This window comes from Pelobates fuscus, chromosome 3, assembly GCF_036172605.1.
Source record: "Pelobates fuscus isolate aPelFus1 chromosome 3, aPelFus1.pri, whole genome shotgun sequence".
Lineage (NCBI taxonomy): Eukaryota > Metazoa > Chordata > Amphibia > Anura > Pelobatidae > Pelobates > Pelobates fuscus.
This window is the reverse complement of record NC_086319.1, coordinates 341,862,722-341,882,889: the sequence shown is the minus strand read 5'-3', so window position 1 is coordinate 341,882,889 and position 20,168 is coordinate 341,862,722. Positions and strand designations below refer to the sequence as shown.

Here is a 20,168-nt window from a genome sequence, read left to right as displayed (position 1 = left end):
TTGGCCCGTTCCCCTTACTCCAAAATGATGCTACTAAGTTTCTCTTCCCACTTACTGACACATTGGGATAACATGGAATATCTATTCTCCATCAGCACAGTACAAATGCTAGAGATTAATTTTTGAGGGAAGGAGGTCAGAAAGTTTCAAATGCGGTGGGAGAGAATAAGCATTGTGGAGCTAGAATGACAGTTATGTAGTGTTGAATCGGTCTATGTTCTACATAGAGTAGGAATGTCTTGGGCTCATCCTGCAATAAAGGCCCCCTATCTCTTTAGGACCTGTCATGATATGCTTGGCTCTAAGATGTGGTTTACACAGAGGATGTGGGCAAGAAGAGCAGGAGAACCCACAGGGACATTCTGGTTGTCCCGGAGTGGGAGCATCAGGGTAAGAACTGTAGGGACCCTAGGAGTGGGAGGATGTGCCTGTTCCCAACTTGCCAACAAACCTGTAAAGTTGATAGAATAAATGGATTTGTACAGAATGTGAATAAGGCAGCGATACTTTCCTGAAAATAAGGACCAAAGCCATATGTCACCAGCATGTATCCCCAGTTTACCCTGTCAAACACCTTCTCAGAATTGCTGGTACAATTGGGGACCCAGCACCCTTTGCCAAATGAATCCAGGTGAGGTTCCAATATCTCACAAGTAGGGATTACCCCTATTTGGTCTGGATGATTATAAGTAAGGGAAGTAAGGCATCAATTAGGGAGTTAATATTTTAGCAAATGGCTTAAGGGACCGATAGCTGAAACATAATGTCAAATCTTCATCTGCTTTTAGTAGTGAGGTGATGTTAGCCAACGTATAATATGATGAAGGAACATGACCCTCTCTAAGTGTATTAAATGCGTCAATTAAATGTTGGCCTTACTCTAGGAAATACATTAACCCCTTAAGGACCAAACTTCTGGAATAAAAAGGAATCATGACATGTCACACATGTCGTGTGTCCTTAAGGGGTTAAAGGGGATTCCATCCTGGCCCAGCCTCTTTTTGAAGTTTTAATATTATTTTTGTAGTTGGCTTTTATCTTTCTGTATTGTTATATTCACCTGCGTGCTTTGTGTAGCTTACCAAAATGGTTGCCATGCATTCTGGTTCTGCAAGGAATGTTCATAAAAGCTGGAACCAGGTAGAATGTCCCTGCTCTTCCTGTACAGCTTAAACGTCACGGACTCCAGTCAGGGATTCTGTTACAAAGTTTTCCGTGTTACATGTTTAAAATGAACACTTCTGACTTCTCATTTAGCTACATAAGCCAAGTCCGTTCAGTATCAGATCTAAATGTTTTAGCAGAAAGAGGTTAACTGGTTTTGTTTATTTCTGTGTGTATTTAGAATTATAATTTGTATTTTTTTTTTATCATTCTTACTTTTTTATGATTCAGAAAAAGGATTCCTGTTCTTTTTAATAGGACCTAGAAATTCTATTAATTTTTTTTTTCTAGGGCGAACGATCAGACAGGGTTTTAAACAGTAATTTATAATAGTAAAGTGCCTTTGAAAACTGTGTAGCTGGAAACATCTGTAATACATTGTAGTTCACTTGCAATGAGTAAGGCAGTGAAAGAATCCAAGGAAAAGTCTGCTTTATAAATTCTTTTTCTCCTAAGCAATCTCCTATTTTCTCACCCTTCTGGCATAGGGTTTTGACATCTGTTTTTGCTTTTTTAAAATGTTTTATTTTTTTTTATTTTTTATTTTTATAATTTTCAAAACTTTCAAATGCAAATTATCTACTTGTCTGGGAATATAAATAAATATTTTTTTAAAAAAAAGGCTTTGGCAGTTGCTACAGCCATATTGAATAGGCAACTAAGTAAAAGTAATATTAAAGTAATGTTGACCACAGAACTTGCATTTTGAACATGCCAGCACTAGTAACATCTTTTGCTAAGTTGGGCCTCTATTTAATATTTTTGGATAAGCTTTAATATGATTTAATTTTTATTCCCCCCCCCCAAAACAATTATTAAAATATAAAAAAGTATATACATAAAAATATATCAATACAAATACAAAGCCACATTGTTTACTTGGGTGGACTTTTCCTCTTCTCCACCATTTTTTTTAAGACACCTCTTTATAATGGCATTTTTTCCTTCTTCCCTATAATTAATCTAGTTTTGTTACTTTTGGAATAGATCAGACTATTGAAATGATGGGGTATCCTTAATTTTTTGACCAAGAGATATGCTTTGATCTATGGGTATTGGTGCTCAGACAATTAACTTTCCTACTGCTTTTATGCATTTGTGATACATTTATTAAATAAAAATATAGAAAAGTAAATAAATCCCACAGGTGATTTATTAGTGGAATTATTAAAAATTGAAAACAGACAGGGCAGCTGATATTACAAGTTCTTTTACAAGTATTTTTAGCAAACAAATGTAATTCTATTTAAGCATATTTATCAAACGCAGTGTTGTTTTTGGATGGGAGGGACTGGTATTTCTGATATCCTCATGATAACGGTGTATGTTACTACCCAAGGAAAAAGCGAGCTGACAATAGCAGGGAGTTCCACATTTATGACTGTAAGAAGGCTGTGCACAACATTTAATCCTGAATATAAAGTATTCAGCTCTTCTTGATGTACTAGACGTTCTCTGTACAGTTCTGTTCTAAAACCACTTAAGAAGCATAACCTAGACAGGAATTCATACACACACACACACACACACACACACACATACACACGACGAGAGGAAAAAATGCATTCTGATTTCCCCTATATATATTTTGCAATCTATTCTATCTGCGGGAAGGGCAGGCCAAAATTACAGAAACATGGTGGAAATGCACAGATGCTGAACAGTCGGATCCATATTGGAGGTAGGCAACCGTTGGCACTCTAGACACTGTGGGCTACAACTCCTAAGCTTCTGTACCAGCATAATGGGTGATGTAGTCCACAACATCTGGAGTGCAGACTGTGGCTTACCCCAGGCCTATATAAATATAAAATCTGTATACTTACAGGACTTTCAATTAAATAAGCAGAAAAATTAGGTTATTCAGATCAATCGTATTGACTTTTAAGTTCTGCAGGTGGAGCTTTGTGGGTAAACATTATATCTTTAAGATACTTCATGAATCCTTCATTCTTGCTATTCACTCTCTCTCCCTCTCTTGCTCTCTCTTTATATTATGCTTCCACGGTTTGTTTGTTTTTCTTTCCTTGAAACCAATAAATGTTATAAAAAAAATTATCATGTATACATTGATTAAATTCAGAAAAGTAATTAGGTAACTTAATGCGGTCATGTCACACTCTCCTCCAAAGTAAGGATTTCACAAAGATAGAAATCTTTATGAAATACTCACATTGCAGGTGTTGGAATTTCACTGAAATTCTAGCTCAGTCAAAAGATATACTGAGACAAAGTCTTCCACTTGAGAGCCTCAGCAAATCCTCAATAGACCTGTTGATGCATTAGGAGCTGAAGAGGACAGGACAGAAGAGGATGGCAGCACCTGTGAGGGATAGGTTCAGGAAAGTAAAATCTATCTTCCCTTTTCCCCAATGGCCACACCGGAACCCCTAATGGCAATGTCACCATCGGGGGTCTTTGTAAATAATGAAAAGACCCCAGACAGTGAAAGGGCCGCTTTAAGACATATGACATAAAGCTTATGCTGCTTTTAGAAAAGTGCAAACAAAGTCCTGTAAGTTCCAATAAAAAGAACAATATTCAAATAAGTGAAATAAAAGTGCATTTGTAATACATGTAAATACTTTTATTAAAAGGAGTAATGGGTACAAAGAGAAGGAAAAGGTTTAACCCCTTAAGGACCAAACTTCTGGAATAAAAGAGAATCATGACATGTCACACATGTCATGTGTCCTTAAGGGGTTAAGGAAGGCTTTACCCAAAGGAATCACCTAATGGCATTAGTCTTTAAAGAGCACATCCTGACCGTTCACTAACAAAAACTGTTATTGCACTGGACCCTGATAATTAAAGAACATCTGTCACCTCAAAACTATTTTTAATAAAATAATAATTTCATCATTAAAAAAAAAATCCTTTTAAAACTTTGCGGTCGATGGGGGGGAAGGGAGGAGGAAAAGAGAAACTCATCCCTACCTTTAGTATATGAACGGATCCTTCAGCCATATACATACACCTTGGATAAGGCAGTATTTGGAAACGGACAGTTCTATGTTATTTTTCCCTGACATTCTTTATTTATTTTTATTTCATGCCTGACTGCACATTTCTATGTTTTACAGCACAATGCAAGATGATTTTTTCATTCTTCATGAGCAAGAATATGATAGCCTATTAGAATCACTTTTCAAAACCGAATTGATAAGCCTTCTATCCAAGCACTATGAAGAGAAAACGCAACGGAAGCTACCTCTCAAATTTAACAACACGTGAGTATCCTTGGCGTTTCTCCATATTTTTACTGAATTCCGTGGCTTTCCATGGCATGGGGTTAAACTGACACAATCACCAAAACTTACTTGTCCATAAATCAAAACCTTTATTTCCAAAAGGGTCTTAGTTTCATCCAATCACTATATAGGATGTGTAGCTAAAGTCACCTCCTTGTGAGACTTGCTAATGAAGAAAAATCAGGCTGCAGATGACCGTATCTAATCAGAAAGAAGAAAAAAAAAATAGTTTAAACTGTCTGAAATTTTGTGCTCAACATGCCCAGCTTGCATTAAAAAAAATTCTTTCTAAATTTCAGCCATTTTTTTTTAGTTTACCGTATTTATTCGAGTATAACGCGCACACGTGTATAACGCGCACCCCTAATTTTCGATAAAAAATCGGTATAAAATTTTATACTGATTTTTAATCTAAAATTAGGGTGCTTGTTATACTCGAATAAATATTCGAGTGGGTGCTCCGATAATACCGACCGCCGGGCTCATTACAAGCCCGGCGGTCCTGGGGGGGCGGGCAGCAAGCGTTTACTCACCTCCGTGCAGCTCCTCCAGCTTCCCAGTGTAAATCTCGCGAGACCCGCGGCCAGCTCTGACGTCAGAGCTGGCCGCGGGTCTCGCGAGATTTACACTGGGAAGCTGGAGGAGCTGCACGGAGGTGAGTAAACGCTTGCTGCCCGCCCCCCCAGGACCGCCGGGCTTGTAATAAGCCCGGCGGTCCTGGGAGGTATAATCGGAGCACCCACTCGAATATTTATTTGAGTATAACGCGCACCCCTAATTTTAAATTAAAAATCGGTACAAAATTTTGCGCGTTATACTCGAATAAATACGGTAATCATTTTTTGTTTTTTTGTCAATTTTTTTTTTTTTTTGAGGCAAATATATATACAATACAAGCAGAGAGATTTGTACAGTCAATTGGGAAATTATCAGAAGTACATCACTTTTTATTTTTTAAATAAACAAAAGAAACACAATGAAATGCCAGACAGGCATAATAAGGAAACATTAAAGCAAATTAACTGGCAGCAGCATATGCACAATTAGTCGTTTCAGTCAGGGTTCAGTTTGATTATTAGACTTAATTGTTTAGGGAAAATAACTATAAATCCGCCTTCAATATTCTGGCATTTCACCATCTACTAGAACTAGGTTTTAGTTTGGAAAACTTTAATAAATCTTCCCCTTTGTATGCAGACTCCTTTACGTTGAAGATTTGGTAATATTTTGGAGCGGTTTAGGAAATCTGTTAGGGCTTTTTCATGTTTTGCAGCTTTTGTGCCCTCACCATTATTCCTTAATGCAGGCCATTATTTTCAGTAACACAACAGATTTATCAATCTTTCTGACACTTTTTTTTTTAAAAATAAGTTTTTTTCACTTTTTCTTTTCCTTCCACCACTCAAATTTTTTTTTATGTTTTATTGGAGTTTTATGAGTGACATCAATAACTGTAGTATATAGTGTAAATGCACAAATACAATCATCAACAGGTGCTCAAACATTGTATGAGAAACGTCATGTAATATTGTAGCACATATCAGCACACAAAAGCTCCTTGTGTGGTCTCTACCCTTCGACTTAGTCCCGTGGCTGTCTAAACATTTCGTCTATCTGCAACACTCTATTTGTGAAGTTCGGCTTGTCACTTCTGTATGCCGGGGTCAGTCTCTTAATGGTGGAGCCTGTTGTCCTGCCTAGTCTGCGTTTGTTGCGAGTAGAGTTCTCCGTTTCTGGCCTCGTATCTGTGGGCAGTGGGGTCTCTGGTTGTTGCAGTTTCCCCATGCCGATAAGCCTCAGGAAGCTGTCGGGATCCCCCTTCGAGGTAAGTGTGTTGCTCTCACCGTTGATGTCTGTAGTGAGGGACCCGTCCATACCCCAATGGTACATAATGTCGGCGTCTCTCAGTCTCCGGGCTATGGGTGCCAGCTTTCTTTTTTCTATTAAGGCTGAGAATGGTGTGTCTGGAAATACTGCCACTCTGTGTCCTTCATGAAGCACCGTTCCCAGCTCCCTTGATCGGGTCAGTATGGCGGCTCTCGCGGAGATGTCTCGTGTGACGATAATAATGTCTCTGGGTGCTTCTCTGGGTGCTGCTGCTGATTTGCGCACCCTAAATGCTGCGGTGACCAGTGTGCTATTTTGTGCAGTTTTTGTGCCCATGGTCGCCGTGAGGTCTTGGACGTAGGTCAGGAGCTGTGTGTCTTTTACTATTTCAGGTACTCCTCTGAGGCGCAGGTCTTTCATCCTGTGCCTTGCCTCCATTGTGGTCACTGTGCGCCTCAGGTCTTGTACCTGTGTTGCAAGTTCCTTTTGAGTCTGTTCCACAGCGCATAGTTTATTGTCCCTGGAGGTTTCTCGTATTTCTAGGCCGTGGACTGCGCGGCGCACATCTTCCACTTCTGTTTGGACCTTTTGGAGATCTTCTCTCCATATTTGCCGCAGTTCAACCAGCAGCCTCCTGATATCCCCCTTTGTGGCTGGGCCCCTGTCGGTTTCGGAGTCCGGTGTGTTGGATCGCTCTTCCGATCGGAGTGAGAGTAATTCCGCCTCCTCAGCCGAGGATTCTGATGTGTAGCAGGTCTCAGGCGCCATCTTGGGTCTCTGGGGGGACGCAAAAGATTGTCTTATATTGGGTTGTCTAAGCGTAGCTGTGCCCTGGTTCTTTTTATGTTTCTTCCCCATTGTCTCTGCTTAGGGGTGATAGTCGTTTCAGATAGATTCTCAGTTAGTTTCCTTGTGGTTTTGCTAGTTTTGGCTATGTTTCCAAGTGGAGCTCTGCATGGAGACGTCCGCTCGGTTCAGTCGGTGGCCACGCCCCCCACCACTCTAAATTTGGGGATATAATGAAATGAAATGTAAATTTTTGCAAAATGTACTATAAAAAAAACTTTTTTTTCATTCAGAAACATTTTCAATGTGTTTGCACCAATCCTAGTTTGCTAGGGAACCTGGTTTGTTTAATCTCTAAACTTTTCTTGAACCAACTCGCCCATCATCGTGCAAAAACAGAATATTCAAGGATATAATCTTTCATTGTAGGGTAATAACTGCTTGATCCAATGATAAATCTGACTGCCATTCTGGGGTCAAGAAGGATTTTTTTTCCTAGCTTGTTGCAAAATTGTGCTTCAAACTGGGTTTTTTGCCTTCTTTTGGATCAACAGCAAAAAACAAATGTGAGGAAGGCTGAACTTGATGGACGCAAGTCTCTTTTCAGCTATGTAACTATGAATTTCCCTCCAAGAATAGGACAGAATAATTAATTTGAAATGAAAGAGAAGCCATTTTTGCCCATTATCATCGCAGACAATGGTACAAAGACTACCATCAATGTCTAAACTAGAACTCATGACAAAGTATCCCTGAATTCTTAATATTTAAGCTTGCTTAAAGGACCACTACCTGGCATCCAGACCACTTCAGCTGAATGAAGTGGTCTGGGTGCCAGATCCATCTAGGGTTAACCCTGCAACTGTAAACATAGCATGTTTACATTAGGGTTAATTTAGCCTCTAGTGGCTGTCTCATTGACAGCCGCTAGAAGCGCTTCCACACTTCTCACTGTGAAAATCACAGTGAGAAGATGCTGCCGTCCATAGGAAAGCATTGAGACTGATTGAATGCGCACGCGGCTCTTGTCCCACATGCGCATTCAGCGCTGATGTCGGAAGAGGGAGGAGATTTCCCCAGCCCGAGGGAACCCGGCGCTGGAGAAAGGTAAGAGTTTAACCCCTTCCTTCCTCTTCAGCCCGGTGGGATGGGGGCCATGAGGGTGAGGGGGAACCTATTAACACTATAGTGCCAGGAAAACGAGTTTGTTTTCCTGGCACTATAGTGGTCCTTTAAATACTTTGTGTGAGGAGTATTTATTTGAACTCTTATTTTTCTCAACAAGAAGCCCCTGACTGGCCATTTCCCAAACACAGACTGAAAGTCTGTACTGGGGGGAAAAGGGGAGAGCTTGCAAAGGCTGCAGTCAAGAGCTGCAACTTTTTTAAAATATCCCCACAGTATTTAACAAAAAATGCATGCATGTTTTAATCGGGGCATATCTACTACATAGTAATTTTTTTAATGTATTTTTATAGAGTGTTCCTTTAATTATAATAAAAATATAAAAAGACCTAGCACTGACAGAAAGGGATTGTATACAATGTTTATTATTTATGTAATGTTAGATCAAAGTAAATTTGCTGTGGCTTCATCCAAACAAATAACAGACAAATGTTTATCCTATGATTTCTCTATAGTTTAATGAACCAGAACTTTACTTGGCATATAAAGTGATTATCAATGCCAAAGGCTTCTAATTAGTGCTCACAAATGATCACCGCAGACAGACTTACTTTGTACTGCATCTGAACAGGATGCATTGTTTCGATTGGTATCTGTAGTACGATCTTATAGTGCGGATTCTGCTGCTTTCAATTACTTCGTTTAGCTCTTTAAGAATCGTTGGAAGGCTGCTCCACTCCCCAGTGGATTGCAAGCCATGGTGATTGTTCCAATTCTAGAAAGCAGAATATGTGTGATAATTGCATCCCCAGTTAATACTGGAAAAAGATAAAGTGTAAACACTGGATTCATTTCTCCACTGTTGATCACTGTTGAACCTCAATTCTAAAGTTGAATAATGCCTACATTTTTTTTTTTTTTTTGGGCAAATGTAGACTAGACATTTGAGAGGGACTTGTGTTTTTTTGTGTGAGTTAATGGGGGGGTGGGAGGGTCCTCCAGAAATTAAACTGTTGTGGTTGTTTTGTTTATGCTAGACTTGACATGAAGTTAAAAAAGGAAAACTGGGGACCGTGGAGTGGTGGCAGTGGCTCTCGCCAAGTGCAATTTGTTCAAGGCTCTGGAGATTTAGCCATTCTGAAACACAGCAACAAGGTGCTACAAGTCAGCATTGGACCCGGTCTGCCAAAAAATTCCCGTAAGTAAAGAAACCTCTCTCTAACCTATAACAGACTTGCCTGTGAACACCAGTATATTCATCAATGCAAATGTTCGATGAGACGTTCAGCCCACAGACATCCGTTTCCTAAGGAAATTATGTGCAAATACCCTACAGCACCTGGTACAGAATGTGTTCTCGTAATTTGTACAATTTAGGGGAAGGTACACAAGATGTTAAAGAGCTAAAAGGTACATTTGACATTTTATTATTCTGGGTATCTGTATCACTTAGAGTATCCATCACACATACAATGGCAACCACACAAACTACAGCATCATTACGCAAGCCACGGCACCCACATTGTGCACCAAACTAATTATTCTCCTTGATTTCTTACTCTATGGCAGGGGTGGGCAACAATCTCTAAAAATGCTCATACAGCCATAATGCTGACAAGGCATCAGGGAAAATAATCTGAAGTGCCAAACGTTGCCTACCCATGTCACATGGCATCACTATGGCATGCAGCATCCGTCTGTGATGCCATAGATCCGATATATCATGCAGAACCAATGACACTAGCAATCTAGATCCTATAGCAGCATCTCAAATAGCATCCATGTGTCATTCATTATTGACTCATAGGGATCCAAAACCACATCAGCACCCATGTCATAGCACCATGAAAGAAGTTAATGGCTAACAGAATAGCCGCCAACATTGACGGCTGCTTCCATGCCTTTACAATAAGATTTTTAGGGCAGCTAGACTATGAGTGAATCCGGAACAAACACTATGCAATTTAAAACCCCTATTTGCCTTTTCTTTGCACCCTATTGCAGTTTATTGCAATCATTTTTGTGTCTGCGTGTCTGATTTCCCAAGTGCTCGATATCCTTTAATCTGGAAACCTTGAAGTATTCAAGTCTTTTCCCTGACACTGATATCACGGATTGAATTAATCTGGTTAGGCAAAAAAAAAACCTGGGCTAGAGTCTGTGCACAAGTAGCTGCAGTCTGCTCACAGTCTATTCCCAATGGCACCTGGATTTAGCAGAGGATGCACCATGTCCAAGATGGTGGAATGGAAGCCTGCCACGAAGGTTTGCTTATTGATATCTGCAAAATGAACATCTGCAGGAAACCGGCTTCAATCCAACTCCATGCACAACTTGCAAATCAATAATAAAAACTGTCTAATTGATTCAACTAACAGATTCATAACTTTTATTGAGCCATAATGTATTTGATGACTAGTGTCTTCTAAAATAACTCTGCACGATGTGAATAGTTTAATAGTCTCTTCCCTCTTTCTGTTTTCAGGGCCAACTAGAAGAAACTTTACTGAAGGACGAAGTAACACAAATAGGACACAGTCTTACCCCAGCAGGGCTGCCCCTCCCCCGCCAGGTAATCCTGTATACATTTAGAATAAGGTACAACAAACGTCACAAAGTAGTTTATAGTGTTATGTGCATGCAGAGCTATAATTATGTCTGAAATACTCTAGGGTGGAGCTGCGTTTCAGGTATCATGTTTTAGTCATTGTTTTGTTTTGTTCTTGTTTTGGAGGTAAAAAAAGTTTTTCTATTAAATTGCTGATGCACCTCCAGCCGATAAGCAAACACCCAAACACAGAAGAACGCAGGAGCAGCAGAAAACGTGCCCTGTCCGTTTGGGCATCTATTACCGTTCAACCAGAGCAATTTATTCATAATATAGTGAAGTGGTAACTTTCCTTTTGCAGCAATGTAGGAACTTGTTGCATCGATCATTCTTTACACTTTACAAAGGATAGATATTTCTTACATAGCCAGGCTGTTATTCGGCTACAAGAACAAAACTATTAAGGGGACACTCTGGACAACATAATCACTTCACTAGAATTAAGTGGTTATGGTGCAATGAAGTCCAGGGCTCAGGCTTACCTCAGTGGATTAAACCATTAATAAACGGTTTACCCAAATGTCTTCAAGCTGGTGCCCAATAACTATTACTACGTGTCCATGGCTTCAATTCAGGAGGAACCGTACCAGGTGCTAATGATGGCTTAAGAGCGTCCGCTGATTAAATTGCCTTTTTCACTCTTCCCCCCCCCCTTCTACCCCCCCCCCCTTCTCATTTGATCTCATGATCTAATGACTGCTTTTTACCGATCCTTTGAATAACCTTACTTATGCCTATCTGTGTTAGCCCTCTTACAGTTAAGCATAGAACGATAGATGTTCAATCCTATGAATGTAGAACCACACAGTAAATGAAAACACAGAAGCACACAAATGTTTTAAGGTTAATGATAGGATATTCATTACACTCATGGTATAACACATAAGATAGGATGTCTCTCAGAATTGCTGACTAGTCTGGCACAACTAGCTCCTGCCATGTGCTGATACCTTTCAAGCAACTTAATGTATATACTATGTCCACGACTTGTTAAACTAACAACTACTGCTAAATGGTGATATGTGTACTGCAGTGAATGCTCGAGCCCTAGCCTGTATGCCACGTAAATTTAAAGGGCACTGTTTTGTTTGTATAACTAAAAAAAAAAGATAGATATAAAAAAAGATAGATATAATTTCCATGGTGCATATGGTTTTATGATCTCTTGATGGCTGATTTTATGATTTATAGGTGGGTTAATTAATTTTCCTTGGGGCTACTGCTCTGTATCAATAATTCCTATAGTTTGACTAATATGGCATGAATGTTTGACTGTTATATAAATCCATAACTTTGTCTGCTGTATGGGGTTTAATGGTTTCTTCATTTTTGCCCCTCAGGTTCTCACCAGAATGGTGTAATACAGAGCTCCCAATATGGCCACCAACAGCCTAAAAATGCAAGGCCCTTCAACAACTCAAGAACACCTATGGGACACCCATCTCTACCAAGGCAGGTCGTTGGAGGATCACCCAGTAATCCTCAGCAGCCACAAAGTTTGGAATTCCTACGAGTGCCTGACCAAGGAGTTGCAGGGTAAGGCACATTTAATTTATTTACTGCATTCATACACGGAATGGCTTGGTAACTGTATCTCCTGTCAGCATGTTTTCTACTTAATAAATCAATATAAATATTGTTGATTTTCTCACTCATCCTGGGCAGTATATTTTATTTCTCATTCTCAGGTCCTCTACCAGAGGTCTGGGAGCCTGAGGGTGCTGTATGTATGTGTTTAAAGGTATACACACACATATATTTATCGCTTTAGAGAAAGCAATTGCCATAACATATTTTTATTAATGTAAGATGCCAGAAATATTCTGCAGCCTTAAACAACATTAGTAGAAATGTCTTTAATCTAAAGCATCATTCAGCACCATTCAATATATACATTTACCTTGATTACGTCAATGTGACTAACATGACTATAACCTATGTCTTCTTAAATAGTTGCAATATATTGTAACGGTATTGTATCGGTAATAAAAGTCAACAACCAAATCGGCAAAAAGGAAAAACATCTTGGATTGATGTGTGGGTATTTGAAAATGACCTGTTAAAGGGACACACCAAGCACCATAACCACTACAGCACATCCCGCTGTAAGATGTCAAACCATTTTGGTTTGATAATTTACTTGGACTCACCACTGCATTTATTTTGCCTTTTTTAGTAAATGGAAACCAAGATTGTGGACATAAAATTCAATTAAAACTATTGAATGGCGACTGTATGATTACTAATCATGGTCATGTACTATAGGGTATCTAGGAATTACAATTTTTTTTTTAATGTAGGTTAGTATAAAGCAATATGATACATAACCTTTGTTTTTCTTCGGTGGTTATTTGAGGATCCAGGAAAATCGTACCAAAATGATTCATGCTTTACACAGTACAGTTAAGGCACAGTGATGCTGTGAAGCTACACAAGACCCCACAGACAAATTGCCCAACGCAAGTAAAAGGTTCTTTGTGCTAGGCAACTGCTGGTAACCCGCATGGCATTTTAATGCTGAGACAATGTTGATTTAACTGTAGCCATTGAAACCACAGCGCATATTAAAATCCGCCATGCAACAAATTTTACACACACCGAAAAAATCAACTTCAGCAAAGAATTACGGGGACTTTGCAAAACTTCCTGATTTTTGCCTGTAACTATAAAAACATTTTTTTTTTTTTTTTTTTTAAATACAGATACATGAAGCGTATAGAGTGTACTGAAATGACACTGTGTACAAGCAAAATATACGGCATGCTACAGGAAGATGTTTTATATTTTCTTGCTATGCATACTAAGCAATATATGGACTTGTACATTATCTTATATCTCCATCTGATGTTAATTCCTTCAAGAACGAGGTGGAGTTATGATTAATCTGCAGTTGATTAAGGAAGCCTATTCTTTTTCCTGTACAGAAGATAAAAGTGCAAGGGAATTAATCCAAAATATGAGATTAAAGCTTTTTTGAAACAATTGTCAACGGGACTTTGAAGTATTGCTTTATTAGAAACTGGTAGATAATTCTGCAACCATGCTTGCAAGTCAAATAGTGTGTGCCAGCAAAGCTTCAAAGCATATTTATCCACTGACCATATCAGACTAGTACTTTAGCCTGGTAGAATTCTTTCCCAGAAGATCTACAAGCAATGCAGTTGTTTGTCTTGACGCAATGACACAGTTGCATGTTTTTGTTATCATATGAGGATCGACTTACTGATCCTGTGCATCTTGGCCCTCATCTTTTGTTTGTATTGTGAGGTCTAAAAAGAAACCGTATTGCTTTTCAATTTGTTTAATAAAGTATCGGTTGACTGAGAGAAACGTTGGGCTGCAACTATTAATAATAGGACACATCTATCTATTTGCCTTTAAGCCAAATGCTCATCACCTTCCTGAGTCTTACTGGCCTTTTAACTGCTCTGGCTGTGTGAAGGAAGTTTAAAGCATTAATCAATTAATTGAGCCACATAGGAAGTGTCTGACGAATCAAGAGCTGGGGCCTATAGGGTTAAGTTGGAGGGGAACAAAGGTAGGAGCTTTGCTTTGGACTCAGACCCGATTTTGCTTTTTGGATCCGAGCAATACTACTAATGCATTAAATGGCATGTATTCCTGACACTATAGTGCTGGAGTAGCAGTACCTTGCCTCCGTCAGGAAGGAGTTAAAAGGATTTAAACTTGCCTTTTTTCCCATCACCATGCTGGTCTCTCTGCCATTGGCTCCGCCTCCATGGCTGAGATCATCAGTCTTGATGATCTCAGCCAATCCAATGCTTTCCCATCATAGAGCTCTGTAGGAAGAAAACACAAGTCCCACTCTGCCACAATGTATCAAGAGATTGTACATGAGAGAAGTGTTTGTGTGAACCACTGTAATTCTAATCAATTGTAGTCTGTCCTGACCAAGACAGACTATTCACAACAAGGGATTTGAGCAAACCGTAGTTATCACATGTCCCGTTTGAAGTGCATGTGTATTCATACCTTGCCAAAATCCAAGACCTCGTGGCAACAGGCTAGTTTTATAACCCAGATTTTGCCTCTGGTGGTCTGCTTCCAGACCACTAGAGTGTAATGGTTGGGCATTTCTGCTCACGGAAAAGTAACTTTTTAGTGCTCTGACTGTGGCATTGTATATGGATGCTCAGAGGCATTTACTAATCTCAGAATTTTTTGATTTGGGGAGGGGTGAGAGAATCAGTCATAGTTACAGCAGCTACTTTTACTTTGTTTTCCGATTTGTATTTTTTAATTTGCAAAACATTGGAGTTTAGTGTCTCCATAACTTTTCTAGGGAAACCACTAAAGTGTAATGAGAAGACATCCACTTAATGCTAAATCTATTTTTCAAAAATATCTAGGTAGCCTGGTTTTCTACAATTTGCAATTAAAGAGCCCCATCTGCTGGTCAGATGTAAAACTTTTTTTATTTATTTTATTTTCACTGTGTCTCTAGATCCAAAACCCCTCAACTTTCTTTCCCATCTACACGGTCTTGTCCTGAAAAGACTCCCTTACTACCTGCTGGTTTTACCAGGCAATGTAAAGGGCCAATGCAAGGATTTTTGCCCACAACTTATCTTCACCTGTGTGTCTATTAACCCCCTTTTGCTCCTCTTGGCTCTTTTTTTGCATATTGTTTGTTACCCTTAGTCATACTTTTTGGGGCATTGGCGCTGAACTCAGGTAAGTGACAGAAAGGGTATTTAAACCATTCGGCACCACCAGGTGAGCACTATGGGGAGCTATAGTGTCAGGAAAACAACTTTGTTTTCCTGGCACTATAGTTTCCCTTTAAGTCTTTTATCCCACTTCTGCGTGTCTTTCCTCCACTCTTATGTATCTTATCCTTTTTCTCTCCTTGTTTTACCCCAGAGAAGAGCAGTGGGTCAGTAAATTACCGGCAGAATGGTGGTGCTCTGTGCTTCCACCAGTCACCCAGACATTGGGCACCTTAGCCCAGGGCACCCTAATGAGGCCGTCTCTGCTGATTTATGGTAGTGTCAGCACTGGTTATGTAACAAGACCATCAGTTTTAGAAAGATCCTGATGAATTAGACTAAATTAAATTAAATTCAGTAGATCCCATAAAAGGTGTGCATACTTTTTAGTAGTCTGAATTATTTTCTCATAATGGTCCATTTTGCTTTCATTAATTTCTTGTTGGTTAAAGTGTCTTATTGAAGGTAAAGTAAAATGTCAGATACAATTTGTCTTTATTTTAGCTTTTACATGAAAAAAGTTCTTATCTCATAAAAGGTGTGATTTATTTTTTTTATATATACAGTGGGACCGCGGTTTATGAATTTAATGCGTTCTCTGGGACGTTTCTTGTTGCGAAAAATTTGTAAACCGAAACGCGGTTTCCCATAGGAATGCATTGAAAACCAATTAATCCGTTCAGGAAGTCAGAAAAAAGTCCAAATGAGCTGGCATGGAAACCAACCCACAATGCAGAACACACAGTAAAAGACATACAAACAATGAAGCTCAGCTCCCTACCTTTCCACAGCTTGAGAAATACACCAAAAAGTCCCAAAACAACTGCAAACAATTTCCAGAATGGCTCCAAAACTCGATGCAAAAGCCACTCCGACACCTCCACACTCAACGCCACGTGCTACCCACAGACTCCAACATGCACGGGGTGGTGCTATAAACCTCACAGGTGCAATGCATCCTGGGGAAACTTGCTTTGTATTGCGAAAACATTTTGTAAACCGAGGCATTTTTTTTCAATGGATTTTTATTTGTAAACCGAAAATTATGTTAACCGAGGCATTTGTAAACCAAGGTCCCACTGTATATACATCTTATGTAGGACAATGCTTTGTACAAACACATGTTCATTAATCTTTATTGGGATGCAACCTGAGAAGTGGTTTTGGCTTAGCTTAGTGATGAGTGAAAAGACGTTTAAACTCGCCAGACGTGTTTTGCTCTTAATAGAAATAAAGAAATTAACAGATGAACATTTTTCATAATTGTAACCTGGGGTTAGAACACTAAGCTCTGTATTTTCTAACCATAACAAAGCATCCCCCTTTGACTTTTTGATGGTAATTCTATTTGGTGTGGACAATTTTACAATCCATATTCATTACGAAAACCATTTTGCCAATGCATTACGGTCTCCTCTGCCGTCAAAAAGGCAACTTATATTGTTTTTCATTTCCTCAGGGCACGTCGGCAAACCACAAGCCGGCCTCCTCCAGGAGGAGGAAGACCTAAACCTCAGCCAAAGCCCAAACCCCAAGTTCCCCAGTGTAAAGCCTTGTATGCATATGATGCCCAGGACACTGATGAGCTAAGCTTTAATGCCAGCGACATCATAGAAATCATCAAAGAAGGTAAATACATCTACAATGTATGCAATGTCTGTATGTCTACTTTCTCTTTAGAATCTGCACAAAGCTTGGTTAGAATGTGTTACTGTAGCTTTGGACAGGCAATTTGCAGTGCAGAAGCCGTATTTATCAAACCAGAATAGTTGTTGGCAAAGAAATGTAACCCCTTAAGGACCAAACTTCTGGAATAAAAGGGAATCATTACATGTCACATGTCATGTGTCCTTAAGGGGTTAATGAGTTTTCATATTTAGCACTTTGTAACCAAATCACGAGACAAATTAAGTCTGATCATATTTGCATATCCCGGAAAAGAGACATGCGTCCATCACACTCAGCCTTACTCACATCTGTTTTGTCTGGCGATCCAAAAAAAAGGCAACAACGTTTGAATTGCTTTCCAATTTTGTAACAAACTAGGAAAAGCTCCTTTGTGATCCCAGAATGGCGATCAGATCTCTCCTTCAATCAAAAAGCTATAACCCCACATATTAAAAATTCTATCCCTGAATATTATATTTTTTGCAAGAATTCATCCAGTTGCTGTTTCAACATCTGTATAGACTCTAATAAAATCACCTCTTCGGGCAGAAAATTCCACATCCTTCTTGTTCTTACTGTAAAAGTCTTATTTGCTTTTATCAACACATTTTGCTTATCGTTTTTTTGTAAATGTATAGCTAGAAAGTCAGATCCATTTTATTTTATTCTGACTTCCTTTTTTCCTTTGTGGTATAGTTATGTAAGAATTGTAAATATTAGTGGGTCCCTAAACATCTTGCATCCACAGTCAGATAAATGTCAGATGCTGAACAAGACCTTTAGAACAGGCTGGCTGAACTTACTTTTGCCTTTATATATTTACTGGCCATGTTGCTAGAGGACGGGTAAGATTTTGTCTTGTCTAGTAGCATAGGACTTGAAATTGTTAGCCCTGTGAGGATTAAAAAGAGAATCTTTGGTTGCTAGTCATACAATATGATTAAAAATACATCTAGGTTAGTCCACTTGTAAAAAGTCTTAGTAGTAAGGGCATGAGACGTCGATGAAGCACAGGATAATCCCAAACTGTGAGAAGAGCTCAATGGAGTTTTGAAAGATAAATCCAAAAATTTTAAGAAAGAGAGACTCGTGGAGGGATTTGCATGGTCAGGTCGAGATTTTAAATGAAATCACAGAATGGAGAGGCAGAAGACCATCTCAATAATTGACATGGGAGCCAAACATTGAATGAAGGAGATTGTGGAATCATGGGACTATGGATTTATAGATTGCTTTTAAAAAATAAATAAACCATGTCCAGTTAAAGTCTGAACAGTTTAATAAAAATAAATAAAGTTTCCTTTAACACAATCTAAAGGCTGGCTGTGCATCGTGGCTAATGTAGTTCTAAAACCCCTACAATAGCAATGGTGGTATTCTTATTGAATTCAAAGTAGCAAGTCAATTTAATCACATTTTTCTTGGCAATATTCTACACACAGTAGCAATTGATAAACTCCTGTCTGTTTGTTTACAGATATGTCCGGATGGTGGACGGGCCGATTAAGGGGCAAACAAGGACTCTTCCCTAACAACTACGTCACCAAGATTTAGGATGTATCGATTAATGTCATCATTGACACTAAGATCAGACTGTACACCATTGTACTGTAACCTCATGGAGGAAGTGCCTCATTCTTAAACATCTTTACTTGAGATGCCCATACCAAATATCTGCTCTGTGTACTGTCAAGGAAGAAGTTCTCCAGCCCAATGCTACAGGAATATGAAAAGACATAGACGCACTGGACTAAAAGATATTTATTGTATTTAATCCCGTTTTTAACTTTCATGGCCAGTGACCTACCACCCATTGCAGAGCAATGCTTGGCAAGCTCCATTGCCTTTGAAAGCTTTAGGATGAATGAAGTTGTGCTGGATTTCCTTTGACACAGAACAATCTTTTTCTTTTTTTTCTCTCTTTGAGTGTCATGGATCGGAAGTGCCTTTTGTTTACTAATGTGTCTGTTAAGTTATATGAATATCAAATTTTATGCACAATTTTTCTCTCCATTTGCATAGGGACGAAGGAAACTTTCATATGCTGCTAAAACATTGCAAGAAGTTTATTTTAATTTTTTTAGGGTTAATTTTTTTTTACCCTCCAGTTTATTTTAGATTTTTTTTTTCTTCCGACTGGCAAAATTGCAGCATTTTTTTTTTTTTCCTTGAAAGAATGTGATGTTGGATTGAATGGAGGCAGGAGGAATGAAAGCGATATTTACTAGTGATTGACAGGCTCCACCCATGGCGCATAATAGAATGTTCGTATTATTCACAGCTGATTAGTCTTCTATTGGAATATGGCTGGCCCATGTTGATGTTTGTAGAATGCAGTCACCTGTTACAGGGAGCATCTCATTCTTTTAAGCTGTATATTTTTAAAGCATATCATATATCCTGTACATATCTAAAATAAAATGTTATCGTCGTGTATGAATGTACAATGTAGTACTCCACTGTACTTATGGCATATTTAAGATTAATATACCAGGTACTTACAAAATATGCACTTAAGACAAGGATTTTTAATGCTTTTTGTCTCTCTGCTCTTGCTTACGATGAAATGCCGTCTGGTATTCAAATTTTCCAAAAATACAGATTTTACAAAAGACAGCTCAGTCTTTGCAGATATTATTTCTGCTTCATATAATAGGCTATTTAATAAAGATATTTTGTGTTTACCCACAGTACTTGTTCTTGGTATTCTGTGTATCGATAAGGTTCCTGATTTCCGAGTATCTTTTGGTATATCAGTATGAGTGTTGAATGGTTATGCACACGTAACATGAAATGTCCAAAACATGCTTTGTTTGGACTCTCTGCTTCTGAATGTCTGTGTATTTGTAAGATTTTAAAATTCCTTATCTGCAGTTGAGAAATACAGTTTTGTATACTCTTTCCTGATGAAAGTCCACATGATGGACTGAAACGTCAATTTTTTTATGGAACTTAAATAAAAGTTAAATTTTAACAAGAAACTTCCGTGAGTGCAGCCACACTATTTGT

At 38.8% G+C, this 20,168-nt stretch overlaps 1 protein-coding gene across 1 annotated transcript in view; it reads left to right on the top strand.

The window, feature by feature from the left end:
- The window catches only part of MYO1E (myosin IE), a 149,881-nt gene extending 130,032 nt beyond the window's left edge, over positions 1-19,849 (top strand). Inside the window, exons 23-28 of the mRNA XM_063449120.1 lie at positions 4,248-4,394; positions 9,191-9,351; positions 10,639-10,725; positions 12,102-12,297; positions 16,951-17,120; positions 18,637-19,849. Coding sequence (XP_063305190.1) covers positions 4,248-4,394; positions 9,191-9,351; positions 10,639-10,725; positions 12,102-12,297; positions 16,951-17,120; positions 18,637-18,713 — 838 coding nt within the window. The 3' untranslated portion in view covers positions 18,714-19,849. The remainder of the gene's footprint in view (positions 1-4,247; positions 4,395-9,190; positions 9,352-10,638; positions 10,726-12,101; positions 12,298-16,950; positions 17,121-18,636) is intronic.
- The last annotated feature ends 319 nt before the right edge of the window (positions 19,850-20,168 follow it).